This window comes from Saimiri boliviensis, chromosome 1 (assembly GCF_048565385.1).
Source record: "Saimiri boliviensis isolate mSaiBol1 chromosome 1, mSaiBol1.pri, whole genome shotgun sequence".
Lineage (NCBI taxonomy): Eukaryota > Metazoa > Chordata > Mammalia > Primates > Cebidae > Saimiri > Saimiri boliviensis.
Window position 1 is genome coordinate 121,820,924 of NC_133449.1, and position 22,061 is coordinate 121,842,984.

Genomic DNA, 22,061 nt, shown 5'->3' on the forward strand with positions numbered 1-22,061 from the left:
CCATAGAAGGACTGGTCTTCAACATAAAGTCTCCCAGGCCACATCTTTATTTACTCTTCCTGTGCCTCCCACACTGTGCTCCCACCAGACTGAAATGTACTGTGCACAGCTTCCCAGCCCCGAGGCTTTGCTTGGCCTGCACTCTCTGCCTTGGATGCAGCCTGCGTGCAGCTCTCCCTGGCTGGGCTAGTGACTCTAACTTGCTGGACCTGACTCCTCAAGGATGCAATAGCGGAATAATACCTAAGGCAGTTGTGTGGTTCTGTAAGAGAATGCATGGGAAGTATGAGGCACGCTGTTTAGTGCGTCTGATATTCATTCACGTGTCCTATTATCGCTAACATACTACTTCGCTACCACCAGCACCACCAGAGTCTTAAAGGTCTAAATCAGCAAACACAAACCAGGGTACTGTAAGAGGCCAGATCCAGCCTTCTGGGTCACCCAAAGAAAGCGTTGTCTAAAAATGTCAATTGGTTAAGAATTTTTTAAATTGGAAAAGGTTCACATAAAAATCCAGACAGATGGATTTTCTTAATGATCAGCCCACGCGGCAACACCAGGACCATATTCCCACATGGCAGTGGTTGGCCGGGGCTGAGTGGCACTACTGCCCCCTTGAGGCGGGGTTGTGTGTGGTGCGGGGGTGCCGGTCCCCACCCCTCTCAGATGTCTCCCACTGAGTCTGGAGCATTCATTAATACGACCTCTCTGGCCCCTGTAAGTCCTTAAGTTTCTGACCCTTGATCTCCGTCTTACCATTCTTCAAAGCCCTACTCACATGCCCACCTCCTCCAAAAAGTCCTCCCAACCTCGACAGCCCTGTGCTTCCCTTACGGATTTATAACTTTAACGGTTAACTTGCACTGAGCACTTACAAATATTCATGCAAAGATCCCAAGTAAAATATTAGCCTATCAATGAATGCAGTCACATTTAAGAGTCATCTATCATGACAAAGAATTTCAGAGGGTCGAGGTTGCACTGGGAAATCCAGCAATGTAAATTAAGCATACAAATCACACACCACATTAGCAAAGAATGATCAGTTCCATCTGCATCCCAGCAGCATGTGACAAAACTCATTATTTCTGATTTTACAAAGTTTAGAAAGCCAGGAGTTGAAGGAAGCGTTCTTAAACAAAAAATATCATACTTGGTAATTAAACAAAGTATGAGAGATTCTAACCAATGCAATAAGAGAAGAAAAATAGACGCAAGGCAATGGGGAGGGTTTAGTTCCACTCTCAGGGAGGGGAGAACTATGGCCTAGGCCTCACAGTTTCCACAACACCCTATGCACAGCACATGGGATGGAGAAAGCAGTCAAATATTTGTGGAATGAATAACACCCCTGATGAGTTCTGATCCCTGTTACGTGTTCTCAAAACATCCAGTACTTTTTGGAGGCACATATCACAGTTTAAATTGCACAACTTGTTTATGAAAATATTTCTCTTTTCCTACGAGATGGTAAGCTCCATGAAAAAAGGCCTTCACTCTAGGTACAGAGCACAGGTGTCTCTAGCCTAAAGCAGGCACTCAATGCCTGTTGCCAGAGACCCAGGGGCCAACTCAAGGGTGCGGGGTGGGAGGACGGTGAGGATCTAAACCTACTGAGTACTGTGCTTATTACTGGGGGATCAAATCACCTGCACACCAAACCCCCCGACACCTATATAACAAACTTGTATGTGTACCCCAAACCTAAAATAAAAGTTAAAAATATATATATGGCTGGGCACAGTGGCTCATACCTACAATCCCAGCACTTTGGGAGACCAAGACTGAAGGACCATTTGAGGCCAGGAGTTCAAGACCAGCCTGGGCAACATAGAGTCCCTGTCTCTAAATTTAAAAAAAAAAAAAAAAAACAACTACTGCAGATGCATGAACGAAGGCACTTCATAGATAGCTGCTAAATTATCATGACTTTATTCTACAACCCAGCTGGAAACTCTGAAGCCCAAAGAAGGGTGAGGGGCAGGGGGCCTTTGGCTGAGGCCGCACCAGTGTGAAGCCCTCTCTGTACCCTGGTATCCTCTGAAAGGCATCAGACACACACAAGGCCACACACACACACACCACAGCCCATGTGATCCAAAAAGTAAGGAAAGCCAAGCCCAGACCCAAGCCTCAGATCCCTCTAAACAAACACACCCAGGACCCACCCCGGTGGCCAAGCTGCCACCGCTCTGAGGCTGGGGATGCCTTCAGTGCAGAAACCTGAGGCTTTCCTCCCGGAGCCCCACGACTGATGCCCACACAGCTACACAGCTCCCTTCTGCCTTCCCAGGAAGCTATCAAAGGATTACTTATGTCTCTGGAAGTGCTTGTTTAGAGAAGGTTCTCCACCCCACCTGGGTTTGGCAGGAGCGCAGCATCACCAGGCTGCCCTTCGGGGGTGCTCAGGCTCGCCTGCAGCCCCTGGAGGAGCTCAGCCATCCTTCACGAGGAGAGTCGAAGCCGTGAAGCAGCGGGAAGCTCCCCAGGATAAACGGGGCAGGGTGACATCAAAGTCCTACTTCCAGATTAAACAACTGAGGCCTTCAGCTCTCGCTGGCTTGCCTTCCAGAATATTCTGGGCTCCTGCCTCAGTTCTCCCTCCGATGGAATGGCAGATATTTTGTTTGTGAGAGACTGAATTTTTTCCTTCCTCAGGGAGAGGAGGAGCGGGTGGGGAAGGGAGGTGGGGAGGGAGAGGAAGAGAAAGAATGTCTGTGAGAGACAAGGGTGGCAAAAAGAACACGTGTGAGTGGGCAAGAGAGAGGGAAGGCAGGGAGGCCGCCGGAAGTGCCTAGTTTGGAATCCAACCAGTGATGTGAAAAGTCTAAAAGCGTCTAAATCTAAGCATGTTGTGATTCACAGCCACAGAGTGAGGCTGCAGGACCCCTGAGCTAAGAGGATTCCAGGGCACCTGGCTCGCCAGTGCCAGAGGGGGCCCACGTGAGGGACCCTTTCTGCAGGCACAGAGGCGCTGCAGCTCTGAGGCACCATGAGCTCTCTCTGGGGTTCCATGAGCTCTCTCTGGGGTTCGCTGGTCACTCCCTCTTGTTCCCTGGTCTCTGAAGTGCCCCCTTCTTGAGCAGCAATCCCACCCCACAGGTCCCCCGTAACCCTGACAGCTGCACTTCCAGCCCTATGGCAGACCTCCTCCCCCAGCACGGCAGCAGGGCCACCAACCCAAACAGCCCGAGTTGTGCCCCCAAGTACCTGTCCATGACACCAGGGCAGCACACTGACGGCCCGCTCCACTCCACCTGACACACCTGTCCAGAGGGACAGACAAGTAACTCAGAGGTATCAAGAGCCACCAACATGCGAGGCTTTCCGCAGACAGTGCCAGGAACGACTTCCAGTTCCCGCAGGCTCCAGAGCCACTTGGAGGCCACATTCCCTTCTTGATTACCCAGCTTGCAACCCCCCCACCCCATCTTCCAAGGGCAGGGCGAGCCTGGGTCAGCTCTTCCCCCTGCTCGGACTCTTTCTTCCTACCTTTCCTCAGCCGCAGTGGCCCGTTCTGCCTGCGCCTTCCCAGAGCACCTCTGCGTGGTCCAAGGAGCGGGCCTGGGCACTCACTGCTGCTTTGCCCCTACATCAGACTGGAAGTCACAGAGGCCAGGAATCACGTACGCCTCTCTTATTCTCCACTGTATCCCCAGAGGCTGGTCCAGTTAGGGACTTATTAATGCATAATTAATAACAAGGCCAAGTATAGTGGCTCACATCTGTAATCCTAGCACTTTGGGAGGCTGATGTGGGAGAATGATTTGAGGCCAGGAGGTCAACCCAACCTGGGCAACGAAGCAAAACCCCATCTCTACAAAAAAATAAAAATAAATCAGCCGGACACAACAGGGTCCTAGCAGTCCTAGTTACTTGGGAGGCTGAGACATGGAGATCACTGTGAGGCTGCAGTGAGCTATGATGACCCCACTGCATCCCAGCCTGGGTGGCAGAGTGAAACTCTGTCTCTTATAAATAATAATAATAATAAACAAAGAATTACTGATAATAATTTGTATTAATTCATTGAGCTGAGTGCCTGAAAGAAAAGGCCTGGTTCAACCCTTCCGCTCCACACAGTAGGACCTGGGAAAAGATGGAATTTGGAAGCAGGAAATAAAGAGAAGAAGCTGACCAGGGAGGAAGAGCTGGGGAAAATGTAGGCAGGGAGGGTGACCTCATCTATCTTCATTTCTTTCTTCATTTTTTGCTGCTGACAGTTCAGCCTTGATGTTTCATGACCTCACGGGGACAGTTTGGTCCTGGAGCATATCTGAGCTTTGTTGTACAAACAGCAACTGTCTGTCCAGCCAGCCAGCCAGCCAGCCAGCACCCCACCTTCCAACATCCCCACTGGGTAGCAGAGGAAACGTCCCCTGAATTCCAGGACCTTGCAGAACCCTCAGCAGGTGCCTCCTGGATTTGATTTCCCCGCGATTTCCTACAGAAACATGAATGTAGAGGGTGCTCCTGGGTGCTAGGGAATGGAAGGCACACAGTCTGGCTGAGGGGCATCTGACCTCCATCGCCAGGAAGAAAGCTTTCAAAGTGAGGACAAGACTTCCTCAAAGCCTCTACCAGAGACCACATCACAAAGTCGCATTAAAGCGCTAAGAAGATGACACCCATGCCTGCCACCCATCCATCCTGAGGGACCCATGGAAAACCAGAAGCCCTCCACCCCCAGCACTCTGCCCAGCCCAAGCTCTCCCAGCCTCTGCTTTCCATCCCCAGGAGGAAAGAGAGTGCCCAGGCTGGGCCCAGGCAGCTGGCCCTGGTGCCCGTGAGCAGAGGGGACCCTCCCTGGAGAACTCGAAAATGCCGGTGAGCAAGGCCCAAACACCTCCACCCTGAGTCTTTCTCCAGCCTTAAAGCAAATCATCTTTTAATCCTGAAACACCAAATATTTAATTTATGCTCTACCTCAAATGTCAAGCCCACCTCCCAGCACATAGCTTTGAAACCACGTAAAGAAGCCTAACACTTTCCATATGGAAAAGACATGGGACCTTTTAATTGTGCCAACTGGTATCATTCAAGGGTAATTCCCCTGGAATCCGGCACTCAGGCAGCAGCTGGGCCAGCCTCCAATCTCATCACTCAACCTCACACGTGCTCATGGGCTCCAGCGGAGCCTGCACCCTCCTCATCTCCTCCAAACATCAAAATGCACTAAAATAAATGCCCAAATACAAAATGCACAAATATCAAAATGCACTTGACTGGTGCCTCCAGTCAAATTACCAAACCACCTGCAGCCGCCTTTGATCCAGAGGCGGGCTTGCCCGCAGCACCGCTCTCAGCCCGTTTCTTCAGGCAGCTCTGCTATAAAAGAAAGAAAGGGCCAGCCCAGGGCGTGGGGAGGAGACTGTTTGAAATCTGGTTGTATGCACTCACAATCGGCCTATACAGAGGCACACAGGCCTTCACCAAGTGCTTGCTACCTGACACCTGAGTCCACTGCACTATTCAGTCAATCTATTAAGCTTTTTCACTCGTCCATTCTATTTTCCATACCCAGTGTTTCCAATTGGTTTTCTTCTGTAACTGCCTGTTGCTGCTTCCCATTTCCAGCATCCTCCATTATCTCTCTGAGATTACTATGCTTATTCTGCTTTCTAATTCTGTTCAGCACAGTGTTCTTTGGCGTATGTGCTGCTCAGTTTATGGCTCCTCTTCCACAGCACTCATGCGCCTCCCATTTCTCATTCCTTTTCTCCTATGAGCCCATATTCCCTTGGACTTGCTCATGTCCCCAAGGAAAGGGCAAACGCCCAGCCCTTAGCCTGTGTCCCTCCAAGTGAGCCTGTCATGAGAGCGGGAGAGGCAGAGAGCCTCTGGTTCCCTGATCCTGGCACTGTAGCTCCCTGTTTGTGGGCCCCCATCTCCATCCCTACAAATGTCTTCAGTGAATTCTCCGGTAGGTTCCCTTCCTTCCCAGATTCAAGTTATAATCCCATCATAACCCGCCAGGGATGAAAATATCATTACACCCATTTTGTAGATGAGCTAATTAAGGTATACAAAAGTAAAATGGTTTGCACAGGTGACAAATAACTAGGACAGCGCCTCATTTATTTCTGTAATTTGGAGGGCAGGCTTAGTTTAATGCCAGCATGGCCACCCTCTCACATCTCAGGACCCTGCATGCAATTTGGACCCATCTGGGACATTTCCCAAGTTCCTCAGACCCCATCAGGAAGGAGGAGGACAAACGTGGGTCACTCTTGCTTCTGCCTGCCCCACAACTGGCTCATCTCAAAGCACTCCCTCTCCGGGAGTTTTGAATGCAGCACCCTCCAGGTGGACGCCCTAGCACAGGGTTTCTCTACGCATGACTTCTCCGAGAAAGTGCACCAGAAAGGGAGAAAAACACAGTCCACACCAGCAGGCTGTCAACACTACAAGGTTATGGGAAGGATTAAGATAATGTGTGCAAAGTGCTTGACACATATACGCACTTAATAAATACTAGTTATCGCTGCAGTAACAATACTACTAGTTGGATGAGCCACTGTGTCTCCAGTCAGTTACGTGACAGGTAAAGGACTGGAGGCAGAGACTAGGCCCAAAATGGACGTGGGGCTGGTGGCAGGACCTCTGCCAGCCCTTGGAAACCAGCAGACTTTGAAGCCCACACCCTCCTACATCCTGATGATATCGTGGAAGAACCTACCAGCCCCCTTTGGCACCAGAGGGAATAGGGGAAATGAACTGAGGGCTGCCCATTGCTGTCCCGTTCAATATCTCAGTGCTTCCCAAACGTTGGGCACTCCGTTCCCACATTCACAATTTTGATGACTTGTACTTAATATTTTTCTCTGAATTGACTTCACATTAGACTCTCTTTTAACTTAGCTCCATCCGAAGCAATAATATCTGCAAAACCATGGGTTTGATGTCCTAGTCATCTTTTTCTGGTTAAAAAAAATAGGTAGCTATTAAGATTTAAAATATTCCTCCAGGTACCACCTGAAATCGCCTGGAGGCTGCCCGCAGTGCTGTTCCACACCCTGGGCTCCCCCTGAAGGTCTGACTCAATATCCCTACCTCTGCAGACACACTGGCTAGGCCATCTGGGCCCAAGGCTGGTGAAAACCCAGGCGTCAGCCATCCTGGTCCCCAGCAGCAAGAACAACTCCCAGGGAGACAGAGGCCAGCCCCCTGCTTAACATCTTTGATGGCTGAGGCCCACCCTCCAACCACCTGACACATGCCACGCCAAGGGCTCTAAGCCTCACATCTTCAAAAGTACTTTGAACAAACATTAATGACCCCTCAGCGTTTCTCTGAGAGAGGGAGTGAGGGAGGGAGGGGGACAGGCACCATCCCATGCTGTCCTCAGCTGGGGAAAGAAACCGGGCAACAGAATTCCGTGACTTCACCAAAGCCACACTTAAGCTGGGGCCCCCTCCCCACCCTCCCTCACTTCCCCCAATGGCAACTTTTACTGGCCTGCATTCCTCTCGCTGGGAACACTACTATTTAATTAAAAACGACAGACTTTTGTTTTCCTCTCCCTCTTTCCTCCTCCCTCCCATCCTCCCAGACTGGATGCCAAGGAGACCCACCAAAAACATGCGGGTAACATTTGTTATGGCTTTGAAGATAAAAGTCAATTGAAGTAAGCCCTCGCTGTATTTCAAGTTTTCCCTCTAGCATGGAGCAAGCTGCCTGGCAGTTTAGAAAAAGAAGAAAAAAAAAAAAAAAAAAAAAAGGAGGGACTACAAATAAATGTCATTCTGCAGGAATACTTTGTAAAAATAAACAGGCTGAAAAAACCCAAAACTTGATTAATGGAAATCCACTCAGTTGGCCTCTGTCTGGAGCTGCAAATGCATTTGTTCATGTGGCTAAATTAGATCATTTTCATTGGCTTTTAAATAAATAAGTAGACCAAAAACTAGAAAGAGGGAGGAAGAAGGAGGGTTGTGGTTCTGTTTTTAAAGCGCCCCAACTGCAGTGTCCCCCACCCACCAAGATTTGACCTTTATTAGGGGATAGCAGCTCCAAGTCCAACCCAGCGAACAGAAGACAGAGATGCCCCCAGCTAAGCAGTGGTGGTGGAGGACAGAGGAGCTTCTCCTAGGCCTAGAGGTTACTTGATCCACACAGAGAAACTGACTTTACCCACAGGCCCACCTCCCGACACCAGCACTGCAAGCTAGCTGCCAAGTCCCACCACCCAAATACACACACATCTGAAGTCTCCACTGGCCTCTCCCCAGCCCATGGACAAGACCAAAGAACTAACCAGACCTGAGACTCAGTCTATTCCCCCTCTAAGTTAAAAAAAAAAAAAAATTAAATGTCACATCAAAAAGTTGATTCATCCTTTGATCCTGGGCTTGCGAGAGTTCCACGCAGACCGCCTGAAAGCCCTGTGCAGAGTTCCGGAGCTCACAGGACATCTGTGAACGCCAAGTCCCAGGCCAGGAGCTGGAGCTGGACTCATTCCCATCACACTTAGTGCTCCTCCAGGAACTCCAGCCTCGGGGACCCATGGGGTGAAGGCTGAGGGCTGTGCCCAGGCTACAGTAGAACGAGACCCTCTCTGTCATGGGCCAAGTAAGGGGTCTACCACGCCTCAGTCCCCCTCGATCTGCCACCCACAGGGCCGCCTGCTCTACTGGGGTTCCTGGACAGGTGGCACTGATGAATGCCACAATCAGAACATATTCAGATACTGGGGCCAGCACAGCTCTGCCCTCCACCCAGATACCCCTAATGCCCCTGCTCTCCCTAGCTCCTACTCCAGCTCCACCTTTGAATGCTGGTGGCAGAAACAAGGTAGAAGTCAGAGCAGGCCCCCAGATCCCTCCAGCACAGACGGGCTTCCTCATCAACTGGATCTTCACCACCTCCCCACCTAGGACCTTTCCCCCAGGCAGCCCGCTGCCTCCAGCTGGGCACTTCAAGGTTCTCCAAGGCATGAGGGCAGAGGGTTGTGTTGGCAGGGCAGGGGGCAGTTGAGAAGAGATGTTTAGACCCAGAAGCTGTGCAGGAAAGTGCTCAAAGTTGGGATGCATGGGTTTAGAGACCCATCTCTGAGCTGAAAGGAGGCGAGGAGGTGGGGCAGGGTGGGGAGCATACCCGGGTGCCTCGGCCTATGGTGCCTGCCAACCGCAGCTGCCGGGGTCCAGAGACGCCGCCCGGGCAGCGCTGCCTCCCGATCCACTCCTCGATGCCCTTCCGAGCCCAGGCGGCGCTCACGGCGAAGCTGTCACCTGGGGTGGGGACGACATGAAACCCCTGAGTCTGGCTCTGGGAGCCAAAAGTTACCCCCGCGGAGGGAAGACGGAGGCGCGGTGGAAGGCGAAGGGCCAAGGCACGGGGGAGGCAGTTCACGGGCTGGGGCAGGAGCCAAGAGAGGGACGCGGGTAAGTAAAGGGGGGGTTCAGCGAAGCTTAGGAGCGAGGAGCCAGAAGGGGGTGAGAGGGGTGAGCAGCAGTGGTTTGGATCCCCAAACCACCCCGGGAGGATGGGTTTGGGGATCAGAACAGGAAGCGCTGGCAGCCAGGACTGCGGAGAGGGCTGGGGGTCAGGAGAGGGGCCGCAGTAGGTGCAGGAGCCAGGATCTCTGGAGAAGACGCCGGGAGGCAGGAAGAGGAGGCAGGGTCTTGCGGGAAGGCGCTCGGGGGGTCAGAAGAGAGGGCGCCGTGAGCACCGAGGGCAGGGGCACAGGAGGGGGAGGGGCTGAGGGTCAGCGGTGGGAGCGCAGGACCGCGGGGAGCGGGTAGGAGGGACAGAGGAGGGGGCGCGAAGGCTGCTCCGGGAGCGGGCTTGCGGGGCAGGTGGCCGGAGACGGGGCTTGGGGGTGTCCCTGGTCATAAGACCTAGTGGGCTGGGCCGTTCGGCCGCGGCCGCGGTGCCCCCCGCGTCCATCCCCGAGGTCTGCGTCCCGCGCGCCCCTACCTTCCGGGCTCTCCCTGCGCTTGCACACGGCGGCTGCAGGCACATCGCGCGGCGGCGGCGGCGGCGGGAGCCGGAAAGAAAGGAAGGGAGAGAGTTAGTGACCGCGGCTGCGAGGGCGGCGGGGCCCGGGGCGAGCGCGTGGGCGGTGGCACTGACCCGGCTTGGAGTGAAGTTTCCCCATGCTGGGGCTGCGGCGGCCGGGGGCGTCCCTAAGCCATGCGCCCAGCCCGCCGGCCTGGCGCCTCGCCTGGCTCTCCTTCTCCCCGAGCAGCCCCCGAGCCGAGCGGAGCCCGAGGCGGCGCCGGGACGCGCTCCTGCCGCCGTCGCCGCGGCCCGACTGACGCCCGGGAGCTCGGAGCCCCCAGCCCGCCGCCGCGGCCCGCGCCTCCCCGCGCGCCCATTGGCCGGTGCGGTGCATCAAAGGCGAGGCGGGTTGGGGCGGGGGCGGGGAAAGGGGCGGGGAAGGGGGCGGGGAGGGGCGGGGAAGGGGCGGGGCGAGGGCGGGAGGGGCCGGACACAGGCAGCGCTCCCCGCCGAGGTCTGGGGCCCCGGGACGGGGTCCCGAGGGCCGCGGCTGGGGACCCCGCGGGGTGGATCCGTCCAGGAGTCTTACTGGGACAGAACACCCCGGCCCTCGCTGACTGTACTGTCACTTCCCTCCTCTCCAGGTTCCCTCTAAAAGGGCAGGGCGGGACTCAGCGACTCCAATTCACAGGTGGGGAAACTGAGGTCGGGAACGGAGACTTGAGCTGCTCCGGTGCAAGCGTCGGCAGCGCTACCTTTTCCCAGCCTTCCCAGGACCACGACTTTCTGCCTTCTGCGGAAAGTGTTCATTACCCGCCCTGTGCCCCGCCCCCCACCCGGCACTTGTCTAGTTTCTTATTTGGGAGTCCAGGAGGAACCCCCAGCGCACCCCAGGCCAGTGTGGGCCCAGCCCTCTCCTGGCGGCGACAAGTGTCCAAAGAGCCCCGTTGTCAGCCAGTCTCTCGGCTCTCCTCGTCTGGGGGCCCGTGGGTGCCCGCCCGGGTCGGGGCGCGCTGCCAAACTGCGCGGCCCGGAAGGGGGTAACCGCTGGGTCTTTGATCTTTCTTGGTTTCCGCTCCCCGCTGCAGTTCGCCAGACCCAAGGGTTTGTTTGTTTTGTCTGAGGAGGTCTCTGCGGGGAGGTCGCGCGGGGGGTCGGGGGGGCGGTCGACATCAAGGGGTTCTACCCTACCTTTGCGGCTCTCAGAACGCCTGCCCCTTCTGGGGACACTGTGGGTCCAGGTTACGATCGTCCCGGTAGCTAGCAGCTCAGGCGTGGGAAAAGAAAACCCGGAGCTCAGAGTGAGGAGACCCCAGCCCCAACTTTTGGAGTGAATTCCCCGAGCAAGGCTCAGTTTTGTGATCTGTAAAATGGAGGCTCCGTTCTGCCCTTTTCGCCCACTCTCTAGAGCAGTACCACCCAACTAAAATATAATTTGGGCCACATTTATAATTTTAAATTTTCTAGGCGCTGCATCTTTTTAAAGTAAAAAACAAAAATAGATGAAATATTGATAATATATTTTGCTTAACTCGATACAGTCAGCCCTCTTTATTCGCAGGTCCCACATCTGCAGCGTCAACCATCTGTGGACTGAAAATAAGCAAAAAAAAAATAATACAGCAAAAATAAAGAATAAAAAACGTTTTAATACAGTATAGCAAGTATTTACATAACATTTACATTGTATTAGGAATTACAAGGAATCTAGAGATGATTTAAAGTATACAGAAGGATGTGTGTAGGTTATATGCAAATACTACTGGACATTTTATATAAGAGACTTGACATCTGGGGATTTTGGTATCCTCTGGGATCCTGGAACCAGTCACCAAAGATACCAAGGGAGCACCGTATATCCAAAATAGTGTAATTTCAAGATAGAATGAGATATTTTACATTCTTTGTTTTGCACTAAGTCTTAAATTAGTCAGTGTGTATTTTACACTTAAATCACATCTCAAAGACTAGCCATATTGCAAGTGATCATTTGCACTTGGCTAGTGGCAACTGCATTAGGCAGCATTGCTCTGGAAGATCTACATGTCTCAAAAGGACATAAGAACTCGCAGCCCCCCAGAGTCATAAATCTCTTCATCCAAGTTCTTACTTTCATCTTCCAAGCTCTCTTTCTTATGCACTCTTTTTGGTAGAAATGAAGGCTAATGTTATAAGCAAGTACATTATAATGCTGTTGGCTCACTTCATTTGAGGAGTGCTGAAACCACAAAAATATACTACTGTTGTCATTTTTATGTTACAGTTCTTCATTTGGTACTTCTGACGCACCAGTCCTCATCCCCCATCATGTATTGTCATCCTCGCTAGCACTCTCTGAATCAGACTCATACTTGTTCTAGAAAGGAGGGAACATATTAAACTCAGAGAGGTGAATTCACTTGCCCAAGATCACACAGCTCATCCCTGACCCGATTAGGAAATGAAGTCTAATCTGTTGATTTCATTGTCCATGCTTGTTTTCACTACATGAGGTTGTCCCAACACAGTCCAAACTAATGTTTCACCACTGGAAAGAGAGTCTCCCATCTGGAAACAAATATGAAGGGCCAGCTATGCAACAAGCATTGTTTTAGGCATTTAAGATATGTAAGTGAGCAAAATAGACAACTGCCCCTCTCATGGAACTCCCACTCACCTAGGGGGAAGATAGGAAAGAAACCACACACATAATGAATGGGTAAACAGTGTGGTAAGTTACACCAGGGTAACAGGCCATTTTTCTTTCTTTCCATCCCATGGGGAGCTGGAAGCAAGCAGTTTTGCCCTCTGGGGGACAATTGGCAATGCCTGGAGGCATCTGGTGGGTAGAGGCAAGGGTTGCTACTGCACATCCCACAATGCATGAGATAGCCCACCACCACCACAAAGAATGATCCAGCATCAAATGTGGGTAATGTTGAAGTAAGATCCCCCCCGAGCTGTAGGAACATGAAAAAGTGGGGCAGAACTGCGGGGTCAGGAGTAGGAGGGAGGCAAGGGTTGAGCCTCTGAGTCAGAGTGGGAATCCTCCTTCAGCCCCCTCAAAAGGCAATGGAATTCATGTGGGGTTCCTGTTCACCTTTCTCCCCGCTCCCCACCCGTACCAGGGTGTCTCTAAATCAAAGCAAAACGTGGAGCATCCTTTCTCACAGTGCTTAGAAAGTTGGTTACTTTCTTAAACTGGTCCTGGCTTTCTTCTTTCATGAGAAAAAAGTATCCCCTCTTCCCCCTGGGAATTTCTTTTTACAGTTCAAAAAGAGATAAAAGCAAGAACTAAAACTGCAGTTAGCAGTTTGAGTCTTGTGGGGAGTAAATCCCAAATGTCCAGCCCAGACACAAAGGCCCCCTCCACCTTCACCCTGGCGCCTCCCAGCCCAGCAGGCGCCTAGGATTTCACTGCTGTTGGAATCATGACACCCCTACCTGGGTCTGGGGTGAGAACCAAGAGATGGGCCTTGTGGCAAAATGTTAGCCTCTCCAGGGCTCTGAGAAGCAGGTCCCCAGGGGCCAGCAGCATGCTGTCCACCTGGGGTGGCCATTTGGCCTTCGAGGGCTTCCCACCCCACAAGTCACTGTCTTTTTATGTGTTTTAATAATTTATCTGGCCCATTTCTTGGGCTGTATACTTACAGTGACACATCTTTTTCTTTGAAGATTTCCCATCCTTTGGGGGAGGAGAATGGGAAAGGAAGGCAAGGAAGAGATAAGAGAGAGAGATTATAACAGAAACGGGTTTCATGGGGCTTGAGATTTAACAAGGCTGGTTTAGGTGAAATCTGTCAGACATAGAGCTGGAAGATTTAAAAAAAAAAAAAAAAAAAAAAAAAAAAACTACATCACCCGTGTTGGCTGCCCCAATCAATGCCTGTCCCCCAAGTTAAGCCATCTGATCTGGCCCCCTTCAAATGCCACTTCCTAAAGGAAGCCCTCCTTGACCTTCCAATCTGGAGGACTCTTCTCTGCTCTGATTAGCCAAGGCTTCCCTGACCCCCTCCCATCTCCACTTATTTTTTATGGATGAGACTAAGTTTCACTCCTGGAGCCAGGAATCCTTGAGGCCAGGGTTCCTGCCTGACTTACATCTCTGAATGCAATGCCAAACACAGCATTGCCTATAGCAGGTGCCATCACACCTGCTGTGGAAGGAGACAAACTCGGTCTGCCCAGCCTCGGCCAGGAGCGTGCTGTGGTCACTAAGGAGGGAGTACTGCCAAGAATGAGATCTGGGATAGAAGAAGGAGAAAGTCAGTCCCCAAGTCTCCACTGGTTCCTCCTGGATCCCTGGAGTAGCTTTATTTTCTAGTTCCCCGGTGAGTTTTGGCATTGCTAAGGGGCCTGGAAGCCTGGCGTGGGTGAGGAGGGGAAAGTTAGACTACTCTACATGAGAAAATATCAGGCATTCTGGAGGGAAGGGAAGAGAAAGGTCTCAAAAGAAACAAAGAGCACAAGAATAGAGCGATAGTGAGGGCCTAAGACGGCACAGCCAGCAAGGTGGGGAGTGGCCAATTTGCTTTCGGGACAGTGAGCTCTAGCAGGTTATTGGCTGAGCTCTTTCCTTGCTTTGCTACTCCAAGCCCTCAGCAAAATCCTAGCCACTTCCCAGGTTCGTGGCACAGGACAAAATGAAGGAATCAGAAAGATGACCCCCCCACAGGTAATTAACGGGGCCATGGGCAATCTTCAGAGTGGAGACGTCCTGCAGGAAAAAAGATGGGAGCCAGAGGCAGGCAGGAGGCATCATGCCTTAGAGATGACATGGAGGAGGTTGGGCTTCCCCAGGAACAAGGGCTGGTGTCTCCAAGCCACTCCGTTTGGGTACCAAAGGCAAGAGGGAAAAGCACGTGCAAAGACCCTGAAGTGGGGACCGCCATGGATGTTTTGGAAACAGCAAAGACGTCCCTGGATTTGGAGCAGAGAGAACATGCTTTGGAAGTAAAGGGGAGAAAGTGAGGTTGGAGGTGACCAGGCCAAAAGGCAGCTGCTTGCCTACAGTCTGGATATTGCTTGAATTGAACTGGATTTTTGTGCCACCAGCTCCTTCCAGGTTCTAGGTGTTTTAGCAAGTTTAGAACACAGGCTTCCCAGGTGAGCCTGGAGGAGAGAGAAAGCCAGCCCAACCTCACCATCTCCTTGGCAGGGACCCTGCTCTTCTCCCAGTCCTGCCTCTCTGCTCTTCTTCACACTGGGCAGAGAAGCTATATTACTTTGTTCTCATGCTGTTGTAACAACATACCCATGACTGAGCAATTGATAAAGGAAAGAGATTTAATTGACTCATAGTTCTGAATGGCTGAGGAGGCCTCAGGAAACTTACAATCATGGCAGAAGGTCTATGTCCGTCTTCACATGGCAGCAGGAGAGAGAGGTGTCAGGCGAAGTGGGGAAAGCCCCTTATAAAACCATCAAACCTTGTGAGAACTCACTATCACAGAAACAGCATGGGGGTAACTGCCCTTATGATTCAATCACCTCCACATGGTCCTGCCCTTGACACAGATCATTACAACTCAAGGTGAGATTTGAGTGGGGACACAGAGCCAACCCACATCAGAAGCCTTCCTTTGACAGTAGCAGTCTTTGACTATTTCCAGACTTTGTTTACAAAAGAGAAAAGAAGCCCTTACCTTTTTAAGCCTTTGTTTTTCAGTTACATGCAGCCAACCTCGACCTGACCACCACTCTCCATCTGTAAAACAGAAGGAAGTGTTGGGAAGATTCGCATTTCCTATAATGGGTTGCCCCAACCACTGGTTTGTGAGATGCTATTATCATGTGAAAGAAAGGACTCCATGAGAAACTCTGGGCAGCCTTGGCTTAGCCAAAGGAGTCAAGTTCTTTTCTGCAGGACTTGTCAGAGCTTTCATTGAGTAGCCAAGCTTTGTGATTCTCTAAGAGGAGGGCATCATCATAAGCAGAGTTTCTTAAACTCACCAGACCAGGAAACCGTTTCTAGAAAACAAGTTCGTGGAACATGCTTTGGAAAATGCTGGACCAGATGATGTGCAAGGTTTCTTCCCATCTGAGATTCCAACTACTGACTCCAGGAGCCTAGAGTGATAGGAAGGAAAGTTCGGTGAGGCGAGAGCCAGCATGAAAATGTTCAGTGAAGGAGACCATCAGCAAGTGTTGATGGTGTGCATTTAATGCGTTTTGGACAGATTTGTCCACTTACAGCCCTCTGTAAGCATTCAGCAATTGAACTCTTACTAGGCACGTGCCTCCCAGTTGGTACACAGTTCTTCTTAAGGCCACAGCTCAAGGAGAGCAGGAAAAGTGGTCACTATAGCAAAGGTCAGAGTTGATTTTCCTGTATCGCCTGCCTTCCCTTTCAGCTTAGCTTTCTTCTCCTCTTTTTCTTCCATGGCACGGAACACAGCTTCAAGGTGGCCCCTGCCATCATGTTGGTAACACCTGACTCCTTCACTCCTTAGCCACAGCTGATTCGATGCTTGGCGCATTGGCCCAACTCATCGGCATCTCTTTGCAGAATCTGAATAGAGAGGTCCAGGGCCTGCAGTTCACTTCCTGTTGTACTCCAGGGGCTGGAGCAGCTTCTTGGGGTCACTGCAGGGTAAGAAATAAGCAGAAAGAAGCAGGAGTAAGAACTATTAGAGGAAAGCAGAGATAATAAACCCCACGGAGAGAGAGACACAGACAGATAGCTGGGTACCTGACATTGACTGTATGTTCTGACCTTGGGTCCGTCCCTTTAAGACTCTTAATCCCCCTTTCTTGAGCTAGGGTCAAATAGCCTAGAGAAGTTAATGGAATTTAACTTCTCCCTGGAATTTAATGTGCAGATGAATTTACCGGGATCTTGTTGAAATGCAGTGTGAATGGAGCTTGAGAGTCTTTTCTCACCAGCTCCCAGGTGAGGCTGATGGTACTGGGGTATAGACCACACACACTGTGAGACTCTAGAAAGTTAAGCCTTCTCAGAAGCAACCAAGGTTACGTAGCTTGCCCCTGCCTCAAGGAAGCAGCATGCTGGGGAGGAGACAGAGAGGCGAAGCCAGAGAGGAAGAAACCAAGAAAATAAAGGTGTTTCTCTTTTATTAATCATGTCACTCAATGAAGACTTGTTGGGGGCCTAAGTTACACCAGGCTCTTGTGTCCACAAAACAGACAAAAATGCCTGTCCTCATGAAGGACATTCTCATGGGGGAAGACAATAAATACATAGGCAGTGAAATATGTGGTGTGGCTATGAGAGAAAAAAAAAATCAAGTGAGAAAGACAAAGAAAAAAATACCAGGCGGCCAGGTGCGGTGGCTCATGCCTGTAATCCCAGCACTTTGGGAGGCTGAGGTGGGTGAATCACAAGGTTGGGAGTTTGAGACCAGCCTGAGCAACCTGGTAAAACCCCACTTCTACTAAAACTACAAAAAGTTAGCCAGGCATGGTGGCACATGCCTGTAATCCTAGTTACTTGGGAGGCTGAGGCAGGAGAATAGCTTGAACTCAGGAGGTGGAGGTTACAGTGAGCCGAGATCGTGCCACTGCACTCCAGCCTGGGCAACAGAGTGAGACTCAATCTCTAAATAAATAAATAAATAAATAAATAAATAAATAAATAAAAATAAACCAGGACGGGAGCTAATGATTTTAGATAGAGGGGTCAGAGAGGATGACCTCTGTGCAAAGACTTGAAAATGAGGAAGAAGCAGAGGGAACACCACGTGCAAAGGGCCTGAAGTGGGGACATGCCAGGAATGTTTTGGAAACAGCAAAGAGGCCCCCAGCTCTGGAGAAAAGAGAGTGTGATTTGGGAGTAGTGGGGCGAAGATGAGGTTGGAGGTACAGGGCCAGATCATGAGACCCTTGTAGGTCTCAGCAAAAACTTCAGCTTTCCTGGAGGGAGACAGGAGTTATTAGAAGAGAGTCACAGCTGAGTGTGGTGGCTCATGCCTGTAATCCCAGCACTTTGAGAAGCCAGGATGGAATGATCCCTTGAGGCCAGAAGACTGAGACCAGACTGGGTAACATGACAAAACCCTATCTCTACAAAAAATAATATTAAAAATTAGCCAAGTAAGGTGATGCATGTCTGTAGTCCCAACTACTGAGGAGGCTGAGGTGGGAGGATCACTTGAGTCCAGGAGACAGAGGTTGCAGTGAACTGAGACCGCGCCACTGCATTCCAGCCTGGGCAACAGAGTGAGACCCTGTCTCAAAAAAAAAAAAAAAAAAAAAAAAAAAAAAAAAAAAAGAGCAAGAGAGTAGTAACCAGAGCAAGTGGACTGCTGGACTGGGAGTAAGTGTGGGTTCCAGGGCTATGGTGGGGTGCCAGGCCTGAGATGATGGAGACTTAGACCAGGTGATGACAGTGGAGGAGGTGGAAGAAGGTAGACGCTGAATGTATTTTGAAATTAAATGCAACAACATCAGCAAACTTAATTGAATGTGGAGTGGGAAAGAAACAGAGAAACTAAGGAAGCCGCCAAGATTTGGGGACTGAGCAACTCCAAGGATGGAGCTGCCGTGAGCTGCAATGAGGAAGCCTGTGGGTGGAGCTGGTCTGCCAGGCAGGGAAGAAGGGCAGCTCCATTTTGCACGTTCTTTTGAGAGGCCCGTTGAGTGTCCTAACCGTAGATCAAGTGGGCTCTTGGATCTATGAGCCTAGAGTTCAGAAGCAAGCTGCAGGCTGCAGATGCCTGCCCAGGCGCTGTAAGCATGCAGATGGCATTGAAAGCCCAACACTCGATGCAATGCCCTGGGGAATTAGTGTGGACGGAGAAGAGAAGAGGGCCAAGGAGAGAGCCCCAGGGTCCTGCAGAGATGAGAGTTCAGCAAGTGTCCCAGGCTGCAGACACCCATAAATTCCATCTGCCTCCTGCGCGTCGCAACACCACGGCCACCTCTTGGCTTCCATGCCCCTCCTAAAGAACCCCCTCTTCCATACTTGCTTGCCACCCCCTCTCTCTGCATCCCAAGGCAGGCAGGGTTCCTGGCTCCACATCTGAACTCTCAAAGCACTTCTTTGTTTAAACCAGCCCTAGAGATAAATGAGACAATGTGTGTGAAACACTTAGGGCATCCAGCCGAGGGAAGCTCAGCAGATGCTAGCTCTCTCTGATGCCTGGTTAGAGCAGCGTCACCCTCTCTCCCTCCGCCGGGGGCCTGACCCCAAGTTAATCCTCTGTGTGCCTGCCTCCCATCACATTGTAGCTGGCACACAGTAGGGGCTTTTGAAATGCTTTGCTGTAGGCCTGAAGGGCTGAACACACAGGCCCATCTGGCCAGAGGTGACACTGACCCCATGGCGCCCCTGGCCTTCCCCAGGACCCCTCCCACATCATTTCATTTCTTCTGACTCTGCTCAAGACAGGGTCACTGCCACCTTTTCATTCCAAGAAGCCCTTGCCAGTATCACATCCACCCCCAGCGAGGGCAGGAAGGCAGACAGAGGCTACTGCTGGTGGAGGGGGTGGGCATCCACTGTCACCCCCTTGCTCTGAAACCGCAAGGGACAGGGGTGTTTTCTCCAAAGAACCAAAAATTCTCCATTTGCATCTTGCAACAGCGAGCCGGGGTACATCCTCCACCTGGTGCCTCTTTTAACATCATTTCTGTGGACTTCTCTGGGTGACAAGTATCTTTGTGCTGAGCACCCCCTCCAGCCCCTCCCGCTCTCCCTGGATTCTAACTCTCTTGCAGGCTTCCGCCTGCACAAAGGGACCATTGAGAGGCAGGCTGCAGGATGCCGCCTTTGATCTGAGGTTCTAATAACGTGTGTATGTTTGCGTCCCAAAACAGGGCAGCAGCCTCGCTGGCTCCTGGAGGCAGGGGGAGGAGGAGAAAGTGGGTAGATCGTTACACCAGAGGCTTGGCCGTGAGCACTGATTAGCACATTGGGAGGGCACCCCCACAGACTCTTTCTGGTGAGATACACCCGTTTCACAGGCAAAGACCCTGGCATGGTCATGATCTGCCAAACCAAGACCTGTGAGGTCAGTGGGATGGCCCCGATGCTCCACAGAGCCAGGGGTCGCAGGTTCACCAGGGAAAGGGCAGGAGTCATAAGGGAGGGGGACTTGGACCAGGTACATCTGGTGGCAAACTGAGCAGCATATTCCCAGCACAAAGGAACAGTGGCTGCTGCACACCAGCTGCCAGCCGCAGGCCCAGGGCTGCTAGATCTTTTGATTTTTCAAGAATAGCTAGAAATCCAGGTTTCTAGGTGAAATCTCCAAATTGTAAAATGTTGGCAACTAATTTTAAAAACATGAAGTCATGGTGCAGGCCACATGAAACACGCGTCTCTGCAGGAATCCAGCCTGTGCCTGCCATTCTGCCCTCGGCCTGGGTGGACTCGTCCAGGAGAAAATGTGCCCTGGAGGCAGGGAAAGTATCAAGAAGAGAAATCACTCAGACCAGCCTCTTTCCAAGAGGGGGAAACAGGGGTAGCGATGCCAGCTGGCCCAGTGTTCCCCAAATCCCCTCGCTGCCTCCAGCATGATTTCTCTGGTCCCTTAGCAAATGGATGCCTAGTCCCTCGCAAGGGCAAGGACAGCTCTGGGCACGGGGGATGCAGGAATTAGTTAGATGGGGCCTCTGCCTGCCCTCAAGTGCAGAAAGGGAGACAGAAGTATAAGAAACTGAACCCTACTGAGGGCCCATTAGTACCAGGCCCTGGGTAAAGGGCAGTATGCTGTGTGCTCTCTCCTGCCATCCTGACAGTCCCCAGGGGAGAAGAGACAATCATACCATCTTCACTTCACCGAAGAAGAAATGGAATCAAGGAGAATAGAAAAAGCTCCTCCATTCATTGCCTTGGGTCTCTCCGGGTGGGCGGCGGGGGGGAATCCTGAGGGAAGGAGGTCCTGGTCACAACACCTTATCTGGGGTTGGCAGGCCAGGCCCTAAGAGAATGGAGCAGGCCTCAAAAAGAAAAGAGGAAGGGAAGGAAGGGCTGATAACAGGGCCTGGGAGCTCTTTCCTCCTGTGCTCCCTGCTCCTCCCCTAACCTCTTAACCTTCTTCTTTATAAAAGGATATCATGGGGTTCTCTTGAACTACAGGCAGCCCAAATGGCTTGGGGGGAGGAGTGAACCTTTGAAAAGCTCCTTAACCTCATTAAAAACCTGGAAAATGGAAACTAAGCAGCAAGAAGATATCTTGAAAAGGTCTGATTGATTGATGATTGATTGATTGATTGATACAGGGCCTCACTCTGTCACCCAGGCTGGAGTGCAGTGGCATGATCATAGCTCACTGCAACCTCAATCTCCCAGGCTCAAGCAACCCTCCTGCCTCAGCCTCCGGAGTAACTGGACTATAGGCACGCACCACCATGCTCAGCTAATATTTTTTAAGTTTGTAGAGATGGGGTCTTGCTATGTTGCTAGGCTGGTCTCGAACTCCTGGGCTCAAACAATCCTCTCATCTTGGCCCCCTAAAGCACTCGGCTTATAGGCATGAGCCACCACATCCAGCCCAAAAGGGTTTTAAATGGTGGAAAGCTGTACTTACCATCAAAACCAGTACTCCATTCAATTCAGTGCTTGAAAGCACGTGTAACATTCTAGATATTTCATTTTTTTTTCTTTTTTTTGGGGGGATGGAGTCTGGCTCTGTTGCCCAAGCTGGAGTGCAGTAGTACGATCTTGGCTCACAGTAACCTCTGCCTCCCACGTTCAAGCGATTTTCTTGTCTCAGCCTTTCAAGTAGCTGGGGTTACAGGCACCAGCCCCCATGCCTGGCTAATTTTTGTATTTTAGTAGAGATGGAGTTTCACCACATTGATCATATTGGTCTCAAACTCCTGACCTCAGGTGATCCACCCACTCAGCCTCCAAAAGTGCTGGGATTACAGGCATGAGCCACTGCACCCGGCCCATTCTTGATATTTCTAGCTTCAGATGAAAATAATTTAGATTTCAAACCTTTTTCATTGCCAGTAAAAATGCCAGGTTTTCTGTTCTTAAAAAATCCTGAGATGTGCTAGAATAATGAAAACTAGTGCTGGTACGTCCAGGCTCCCCCTCATCTGGCACCCCCGGCCTCCCTGAGCTCCACCATCTGGCCAGTTCCTCAAGGACCCACGCAGCCTCCTGAGCCTGAGTACTCTCTGTGTGGTTCCCCTCTCTGTTCTCCCAGCTCCTGATTCCTGCCCGC

General features: G+C 51.4%; 1 protein-coding gene across 1 annotated transcript in view; it reads right to left on the reverse strand.

Annotated features, from left to right (window-relative positions):
- Positions 1-10,326, reverse strand: part of NKD1 (NKD inhibitor of WNT signaling pathway 1) — an 89,662-nt gene extending 79,336 nt beyond the window's left edge. Inside the window, exons 1-3 of the mRNA XM_003937261.4 lie at positions 10,078-10,326; positions 9,922-9,954; positions 9,100-9,233 (exon numbers count right to left, since the gene is read on the reverse strand). Of these exons, the coding sequence (XP_003937310.1) occupies positions 9,100-9,233; positions 9,922-9,954; positions 10,078-10,102 (192 nt within the window). The 5' untranslated portion in view covers positions 10,103-10,326. The remainder of the gene's footprint in view (positions 1-9,099; positions 9,234-9,921; positions 9,955-10,077) is intronic.
- Between the last annotated feature and the right edge of the window lie 11,735 nt (positions 10,327-22,061).